The 9,882-nt window shown below is 46.0% G+C and overlaps 1 protein-coding gene across 5 annotated transcripts in view; it reads left to right on the top strand.

Moving 5' to 3' along the window:
• The window catches only part of TBC1D30 (TBC1 domain family member 30), an 84,110-nt gene extending 79,272 nt beyond the window's left edge, over positions 1-4,838 (top strand). For all 5 annotated transcript variants that reach the window (XM_027071324.2, XM_027071325.2, XM_053226458.1 and 2 more), the window contains one exon: positions 1,192-4,838. In XM_027071324.2, the coding sequence (XP_026927125.2) occupies positions 1,192-1,964 (773 nt within the window). In that variant the 3' untranslated portion in view covers positions 1,965-4,838. The remainder of the gene's footprint in view (positions 1-1,191) is intronic.
• The last annotated feature ends 5,044 nt before the right edge of the window (positions 4,839-9,882 follow it).

Here is a 9,882-nt window from a genome sequence, read left to right on the forward strand (position 1 = left end):
TAGGGGTGTCAAGAATGTGGTTATCGGTGAGGCAGCATCCTGGTGATCAGCCATGCATCTAGCCGGGGAAGGAGTGCAAGTGACTCACACATAGACAAGGGGTTATGGGAAGTTTGAAAGATGAGAGAACCCAAGTCTCTGGTTCAGTACCATGTATAGTTATATCGAGAACCTGAGAGCCAGGAGAGCCGAAGAGAAGAATCAGAGACTTAAATATTTTTCAGGTAAGATAGATCTGGGTGATGAAGTTTCGGATGGAATTGGGGAGGCTGAGGAAGTATGAGGATGGGTCAGTCAGAGAAACAGTCATGCAACTGAGGGAGGTAGTAGGATATGGGATGGAGAGGAGACTGTAGTCAGCATTTTCAATGAAGACTGGAGTGTGACCCAAGGTACGTGACAGCAGTCGAGAAGCGTAGAGGTGAGCTCAGCCAGATGATAGGGATGTCAGGAGGAAGGAAGGTTGCTCACACAGAGATGGTAGGGCCTTCTCCCTACTGCTTCTGCCTGCTGTTGTCATCTCTGGGGCCATGTGTGTTTGAGCGTCATCTGAAATAGAGGCTTGGTTGTAGCCACTGGAGGAGGACGACAGGAATACTATCACCAGTGCCCTCCAGGAGAGCACGGCTTTGGTGCTCTCCAGTTTCAGTTTGCTTTCAAAGTCCATTGAGGACACAGGAGTGCGACCAGGAATCAAGTAGCAGTGATCTCCCTACATTTTCACCACCTTCTATCACCTCTGTCATTCTGCCTGCTCTCACCTTTATAATATGCAGTGTGTTCTTTTCCTACCCCTCAGAAGCTCACAGCTGATAATCCATATGGTCGTAGTGTTTGACTTATTTTTAAAACAGTCTTCGAAAGTTTTCTAGGTACAGGACCTCTGAGGTTATTTCTCAGAGACAAAAACTCTCAGTAAGAAACAGTAGGGTGTCTGCACTTTAGTAATGAGGGGCCAGAGTCTGCTTCTTTTTGTATCCTCAGCCTCTCGTCTCCTCCTTTTGGAAGAGGAGGGAACAGGTACTCCAGGCTCTAGGGTTGAATTCAGTTTCTGTTACCTTCAGTCACATGACTCTGCAAAACCTGGCGGATACGTGGGTTGGGATGTGGGGACAACCTCTGTGATTCCTGTTCTGTGATGGATGGTTTCTCTGTGGTCCATTTCACACAACCTTTCAACGTTTCTTTCAGATAAAGGGCCAGTGACCAGCATTCTCCCATCTCAGGTAAACAACTCTCCGGTCATAAACCACCTTCTTTTAGGAAAGAAGGTGAAGATGTCAAACAGACCTGCCAAGAATGCGGTCATCCACATCCCCGGCCACACAGGAGGCAGAACGTCTCCTGTCCCTTATGAAGACCTCAAGACGAAGCTCAATTCTCCGTGGCGAACTCACATCCGAGTCCACAAGAAGAACGTGACGAGGACCAAGAGTCAGCTGGGCTGCGGGGACACCGTAGGGCTGATAGAAGAGCAGAATGAGGGCTGCAAGACTAAGAGCCCAGGGGCAGCGGAGTTCCCCTCCAGCCGCGCCGCGGCAGCTGGAGGAGAAGGTGGCAGCTCGGAAGGCCGTGTGGGGAGGACAATCGAAGGGCAGTCTCCGGAGCCAGCATTTGGGGATGCCGACGCTGACGTGTCTGCGGTCCAGGTGAAGTTAGAAGCCTTGGAACTGAACCGGAGGGATGCTGCTGCCGACCCCGAGCCCAAGGCACACGCGCCCTGCCAACGGCACTTCCCGGAGCTGCCTGATACGCCCGGGGAAACCAAACCTCCCCAGGGCGGCCACCTGAAAGCACCCATCTTTAGCCCTTTCCCCAGCGTCAAACCACTGCGCAAGTCAGCCACTGCCAGGAACTTGGGATTATATGGTCCTACAGAAAGGACCCCAACCGTGCACTTTCCTCACATGAGCAGGGGCTTCAGCAAATCCAGCGGTGGAAACAGTGGCACTAAGAAACGATGATGGCCTTCAGAAGCTTCGACTGTAGATGCGCCTTCCCATGGTGGTAAAAGGGTTCTGGCTGAGGCTCCCAAAGAGTGTTAATTGTCCAGTGAAAATGAATAGATAGGTTCAGAGATGAACACCAGTCTGTAAAGATGGGAAATGGAACTTTTCTAGTGGGAGCCAGGACGGGGATGTTTTCCCAACCACCGCTAACCGATCCAGTGAATTCTTGTGGCAGCATAAATATTGTAGTTTTAAAGCGTGAAGTTTTCCCTATTTTTAATCGTGAGTTGTTTAGAAAAGACTGCGTATTTAGACTGTTAACCCCTCTTCCTTCTTCCTGTTCTGAGGGCTGTCAGGGTCCCTGCGATAACACTCCTCCAAACCTTCTGGTTCTCTGGGCGTTAGCGATACTCAAGCATGCACACACTAGCTCGCTAGAACAGAAACTGTACAAAGGAAGTAGGTTTCTTAGTTACAAAAAACATCCTGATTTCCCTCTTCCTGCCCCACTGGGGGAATGTTTGTGTGTGTGCGTTTTTCTTCAGTAGTTTCTCTCAGCCAGTCTGAAGATTGTTTTTTCATTCTAGAGCTAAAGTGCAGGAGAAAAATGTAGATAGCCTTAGTTTCTCTTTCTGCCTGCAAAATGAAGAAAACCCTTTATCTGTTGAAATTTAGGTTAAGCCGCCAATTTGAAGATCTTATCCAGAGAACACACACGGGATATGCATTAAGCAATCGCTCTGAACGGCTTGCTGATTCTGCTAAGCTTTCCCCAAGGTTCATTTTTTTCCCCTCTAAGAAGAATTATGGTCCTCAGTGTTGGGATGACTTGGTGGGCTCTCCATGGAGCGTGTCCCGTGTTGTCCGCCGTGCAGCTCACTTACCTACCAGCTCTTCATGGCAGACGCAGCGATGCTCGATCGTGGCTCGAGCCGTGTTCACGGCTGCTGCTCGGAAGCCAGAAACACAGCACCTGCAATTCTGTTACTTGAATTTTGTGCTTTTTTTGATTGGAGCACTTTGTTGAGTACTTTTGTTACTTGAACACTGCCTTTCTTTGGAGAAGGCATTAGTGCTTTCTAGCTCTCTCTTACCCACTTCTCTCCCGGTCCCAGCGGGTCAGAGACAGCACCTATTATCTCCACTATGCAGATGGGAACTCTGAGCCACACGAAGGTGAAGTAGCATTACAGGCAGATACTCAAGGTGAATACTCCCAGTATTCCCTGTGACTTGGTCACATCTCTGGCACAATAGGCGGATTTACTGCTCTTTGTACACAGATGCATTGGCTGTATAGGTTCTAAAAGCCAAGACTGGGAAGCCACTCACTGTACTCCCTCTCAACTCAGAGGACCTTTCTCCAGATGGTACAGAGTCCCGTGATGGCGTTTCACAAAATCAGCTCTGTTTTTACCCAAAAAGGTAGTTCATTTTAAAAATGCTTCGTGCAGCTGTCGTTTGAACAAAGGCTCACTCCTCAGTCCCCTTGTCTTACTGTTATCCGAAGAATAGCCTCAGCATCTTTATCCTCCTCTCTGATAGACCTTGACCATGCCTGTAGGCACATTGTCGATGCACTCATTGTTCATTCGGGCTAATTGGGTTGCCAATTCTGAAACCAAAGCTATAATTTTAGAGAGGGCTTCTACTGTGAGAGGTATTAATTTTCATAATAAAATAGAGAATGTGGTAGTGTGGGCTTTTTTTTGAGTAGAAGACACAAGAATGACATACAGTGAGAAAAGCCATGTTATCCCTTTTGTGGTATTTTTACCCCCAAAGGCACTGAAGGTGGAAAATATGACTACTGAGTTATTGTGGTGTTGGTCTTGAATTCTGTGCCACCTGAGGTTGGCATGCAGCTTCTTAAAAAGCAGCCACACCCACCACCTCTGTCTTGGGAAGGGAGGAGGTGGGATGTTGGGCTTACCTCGCGTCCCGCCGTGGGGATGAGACCCGCTGCATTTTTCAAAGTTAAGCAAATGACACGATTTTCTTCCATCTGCTAAAACTTTACAGATAATGATTCCACCTTATATTCTTTTCTCCTCCCCCACCCCAATGAGTCAGAACAGACTCATCCCTTTGAGGGATGTCTGACTGGAATGGAGGAGTAGTCTCTCTTCTCTTGAGTCAGCCCCGTGCTCCCTGAGGATCTGGGTCCAGAGAGGTGGATGCTGGGGCGGAGCCGCTTACCACAGTCCTTGGGATGGCGCTGTTGTGTCTGCTAAGTGTCTTAGTGTTGGTGACACAGGCCCCACCAGTTTCCCTCTGATGGTCTTTCTGGGAGAGGGACGGACCAGATGGGCGCATGCTTTGGAAGAAGTATTTTAGCCCAAATGGAAGAATGAATAACTGAAAGGATCATAGTCCTCAGAGGTCAAAATGACCTTGTCAGGATTTTAAAAACCGAAGGATTTCTGTTGAAGCACTCTCTGTACCAATAACATGCATGCATTGTACCGTGTAATCGCAATGTGAATCGGTCAACTTTGGAAACTTGCCTACTTTAGGAAATAGAGAAATCTGCAGTAGCCTTCACCACACAGCATGTACAAAGACCAGTATGGACTCGTTCTCCTCCCTACGTATTGGACACTGTACTCAAGCACCAGAAGTACTTACCAAGTAGCGGTTTCTTGATTTCTAGATCTGTCTGTCCCCTGTCAGCACTTGTGCGGGGAGTCCCCTCCTTCCAGTGCTTCTGCACCTCAATACTCTTACAAAAGCCTCCAGATGGTTTAAACCTAGTTTGTAATGTTTGACCTATGGGCTGTCACTTTTTGAAACATTGTATTCCTTTTTTCTTTTTTCTTTTTTGTCTCTGTTGTTCTGAAGAATTGTACTGATGACAAAGACATGCGCATAAAGATTCTTGTTGTTGTAGCTGTCGTGCCATTTTCTGAGTGCATGCGTAGAATACCGTTGTGACACTGACATTCTCCTTCCCCTTCCGCTTCAAGTTTTTCCCCTCCTTGGTGACGGAACTGGGGAAACAGCCCAGTAAGCTCCATCTCCCCCAATCTAATCACTGGGCTGCAGGGTGGCCCGTGACCTCTTGAGAACTTGGCAGAGGAGCGGGTTCCTAGGTATGAGTGAGTAGAGAGTTTACTTAAGAACGTGTGTGTGAATGTACGTGTGTGTATAAAATTAGCCATTAGGTTTGTCATTTTCCTTTGTTTCAATAAAATAGGACGCCAGGAACGTAACTCAGCTTCCTGGTCTCATGGGTGGGATGCGAATGGACAGCTGTGGTCACAGGTACTGCTTCAGCCTGCTCCCTTCATCAAGTCTCCCTTTACTCTTTCTGAGCCACTTTCTTTGCTGCCTCCAGCAATCATTTGAGGCAACATTTAAAATACATTACTTTTTCGGGGTGCCTGGGTGGCTCAGTTGGTTGAGCATCTGACTCCGGCTCAGGTCATGATCTCACAGTTTGTGAGTTCAAGCCCTGTGTTGGGCTCTGTGCTGGCAGCTCGGAGCCTGGAGTCAGCTTCAGATTCTGTGTCTCCTCTCTCTGCCTCTTCCCTGCTTGTGCTCTTTCTCAAATAAACGTTAAAAAAATTTTTAAAAACATATTATTTTTCCTAATGAAAGAAGTAGCATATATTTTAAGAAAATTTGCAAAACCGAGCATAAGGAATCCTCAGTGTTCTGGTATGGGCTTCTCCGGAACGTTCTTGTATGTGTGTGTGCATGTATACACACACAAAAAGGTATATTTAGCTGTCTTTCCAGTAGACGCTCATTTACAGCGTCATTTTCAGTGACTTTCCTTCATGTGTTCATGCCAGAATTCAGGACTGTTGTCAAACAGTTGGTTCCTGATGGTAGGTAGTATTTGAGAGCGTCTTAATACTTACATCTTTGTGTACAGACTTAAGTACGTTCTCAGGGTACATTCATCGAGGTGGTGTTACTGGATTAGAAAGTATGAACATTTTGGGGGCACCCGGGTGGTGCAGTCGGCTAAGCCTCTGACACTTGATCTCAGCTTAGGTCATGGTCTCACGATTTGTGGGATCGAGTCCCATGTCAGGCTCTGCACTGACAGTGCTAACAAACCTGCTTGGGATTCTCTCTCTCTCCCTCTCTCTCTCTCTGCCCCTTCCCCATGTTCTCTTTCTCTCAAAATAAATGAACTTTAAAAATAGGAACATTTTTGGGGCGCCTGGGTGGCTTGGTCGGTTAAGCGTCCCAACTTCGGCTCAGGTCATGATCTCATAATTCGTGAGTTCAAGCGTTGGGCTCTGTGCTGACCGCTCAGAGCCTGGAGCCTGTTTCGGATTCTGTGTCTCCCTCTCTCTCTGCCCCTCCCCTGTTCATGCTCTGTCTCTCTCTGTCTCAAAAATAAATGAACGTTAAAAAAAATTTTTTTTAATAAAAAAAGTAAAAATAGGAACATTTTTAAGTCATACGTATTGTCAAATTGCCACCATCAAAGGTTGAACTTCTCATTGCAAGCCATGAATAAGAATGCCTGTTTCTCTATGCCCTTGGATGAGGCAGCAGTTTTTTTTTTTTTTTTTCTCTTTTCTTTTATTCTAGGACCTCCAGTTTTGATAGAAGCAGTGATAACGGGCATGCATACCTCATTCCTGGCTTTTGAAGGAACCATTCAGTAAGATGTTTGCTGAGATTTCTGGTAGGTATCTTTTATCAGGTTAAGGAAATTACCTTTTATTCTTTGTTCACTAAGGTTTTAAAAAAAATCAGGTACAGTTGACCCTCAAACAGCAGGAATTTGAACTGTGGAGGTCCACTTATATGAGGATTTGATAAATACAGTGCAGTACTACAAATACATTTTTCTTAGAATTTTCCTAACATTTTCTTTTGTCCGGCTTACTTTATGATAAGAATACAGCGTAATACATATAACATACAAAAATGTGTTAATTGGAGGTTTATATTATTGGTAAAGCTTCTGGCTAACAGGCTGTTAGTAGTTAAGTTTTGGGGAAGTCAAAAGTTATGTGTGGATTTTCAACTGTGCTTCTCACCCTCGTGTTGCTCAGTGGTTAATTGTATTGAACTTTGTCAAATGATCGCACATTGCATACTTTGAGAAGAAACTAGTGTGTGAGATTTGAACTCAAACTTGAGGAAATGACCACTACCAGGTTTCTTCTAAGAGTACTAGATATTTTAGGGGCGCCTGGGTGGCGCAGTCAGTTAAGCGTCCGACTTCAGCCAGGTCACGATCTCGCGGTCCGTGAGTTCGAGCCCTGCGTCAGGCTCTGGGCTGATGGCTCAGAGCCTGGAGCCTGTTTCTGATTCTGTGTCTCCCTCTCTCTCTGCCCCTCCCCCATTCATGCTCTGTCTCTCTCTGTCCCAAAAATAAATAAACGTTGAAAAAAAAATAAAAAAAAAAGAGTACTAGATATTTTAGAGTTGGAAGTGATAGCAGCAAAAGTTTTATGTGCAAATTGTCATTGCAGTAAATTTACTAGTAGAAATTTGGAAAGAATATCTGAGAACAGAGGAAATGGTTGGGGTGAATTATGGTTCATCCATAAGATGGAAATGCCTCGGTCCATGAGTGTTTCCCCCATTGGAATGGCTGTTATCTATTACATAAGGCAGTTCAGGTGAAAGTCAGCAAAGTGTGGAGTCGTGGGGCCCCTGGGATACAGTCATAGATGAGAGGCCCTTACCGGACAGTAGCTAAAGTAGAACCAGGCAGCTTTTCTTTCACAAAGACAGCCTGCGCTCGATCGCATGGGGACTGAATGGGGACTGGGAGATTGTTGGGGTTGGATCAGCTCCCGAGAGGTTCCCTGTTGGCCAGCTCCTGAACCTGAGTCTGCATCTCTCCTGGAACTCAGCTCAGGTCAGATCTACTGATGACTTGAAAAGTCATGCTCTGTCTCATCTTCTTCACCTCGTCCAGCACACCCACTCCTTATTCGATTGCTCCACTCTGCACCCCAGAGGCCTCAAGAATCCTGGAGTTAAAACAACAACAACAACAACAACAAGGAGTTGACTGTTCCTTAATTTTTGTATTCCTGCTACAATTCTAGTTTTCCTTTGGGCAATGCTGATCGTTGGGAAGGAGGTGGATCAGTTCCCTTCGGGAACCAACAGGGCCGGGCGGGAGCTAGCCGATACCTCAGCCCAGATGTCTCCCCACCCCTGAGGAGTCCACAAATCTGTATGCAACAAACAAACAAACACCCTAGTAAATTTGACACTGAGCTAGATTTGGCAACCACTGTCAATTCTATTTTAGCGGTGTCTTAACTAGTCCCCCTCCCTGCTGCCGTAAGTACACAGTTGCCAGTGTGATCCTTCCAAAATGAAAATCTTACCAGGCCATCCCTCCAGTCAAAATCCTATCGTACCCCATTTTCTGGGGGATAAAATCTGAAATCCTTAGTTTAGCATGATCTGGCACATGGATATTGTTTGAGCTTTTTTCCCTACCTCTTTCCCGTTCGTCACCTTCTACGTCCTGTCATCCCCACAACAACATCTACCATTTGTTTCCATGTGCTAGGCATTGTCCTGGCTCCTTCATATATGTTATCTCGCTTATTCCTTCCAAGAACCCTGTGAAGCATATTATCCGTGTATTACCCAGATGGTGGATATGAGGTGAGCGGTTATGTCCTTGTCCATGGCCACCTAGCTGATAAATAGCAGAGTCCTGATCCCTCTGACACCAGACTGAGCTCTTTTCTCTGCTGCACCGACAACTTTGCAAACAACTTGACATACCCTGAGAGGTCCTTGCCCTCGCAGCATTCTTGTAACCGTGTATTCACAAACCTCTGCCTAGAGCGCCCTGCTTGCTCCAGTCTGTCTGAGAAACACCCACTTGTCCTTTTAATCTTATCCAACACGTTAATGAGGTCAAATCCAATTTGTCACTTTCCAGTTCTTTGATTTTTGTGCAAATTACCTAATAGCTGGGAGCTTTGGTTTCCCCATCTGTACAGTGAGAATAGTAATTCAACCTCATAAGGTTTCTTGTGGAGTCTCCTATTTTTGCTGCCTACAATTAACACTCTCCCTTTGGCAGCAATGCTCTGATTTTGCTTGGGGGGTTGGCCCTCTTCCTTCTGTTGGAGTACTTCCGGGGAGGTTGATGCCCCTGGAGCACAGGGCCACAGCTAAGCCAGTCAGCATTCTCCCTCCTCCATCCCTGGTGTCTGGCCTATGGACATGCACACAGGCAAAGAAAGTCAGTTCCTGGACTCTTGTCTTGAAATCTTGGGGAAGTTGACTTGCTCATTTCTGCTGGGTTTGCACCTGGGTGGAAAATCCCATAAGTTGCTGCTGGGAGTGGTCTTGTAACCATGAGGGCAGAACCTGCTGGAGAAGAGAGTCAACACGGAGCAAGTGGAGCTGAGAAACCACACCCTTTTCATATCAAGTGATCCTTGGATCAGGCCATGCCTGCAACTAAATACGTCTCTCTACGACACTTTGTTAGGTAAGCAGACGTTGGAATGCTAGCCCAGTTTGCGCAGGTTTTCTATTGTTCCTATTAAACGTCTCTTACTTGGAACAGGGATGTTATACATGTTATAAAGATTACAGAGTATAAAGGCAAAGCAGTGGGTGTATCACCAGTGAAAAATAGTTAATATTTTTTACTTTATAGTAATTCAAGCCTCTCCTGAGCTGCTTTCTCTTATTTTTGGCTTTGTCCTCCCTATCATAATAATAGATAGTGTGAAGCAGTGATGGAGTCAGGGAGCGTGGTTCTTGTTTTATGAAGAGGGCTCTTTCCTCAAGCTCTTGAGTCTTTTTTGGTCTTGTATCTCCTTGTCACAGAAGGAGAGGTGATTTTGAGTATGAAACAATCTTTGGTTAATTTTGCCTACTATTCCAGCACCATCTGCATTCATGACTGAGCCCTGTGGAAAGCAGAGTGACTTGAAAACAAAACACAAAAGAGATATTTTAACCAAATTCCACA

The sequence above is a fragment of the Acinonyx jubatus genome, chromosome B4, assembly GCF_027475565.1.
Source record: "Acinonyx jubatus isolate Ajub_Pintada_27869175 chromosome B4, VMU_Ajub_asm_v1.0, whole genome shotgun sequence".
In the NCBI taxonomy this organism is placed as follows: Eukaryota; Metazoa; Chordata; class Mammalia; order Carnivora; family Felidae; genus Acinonyx; species Acinonyx jubatus.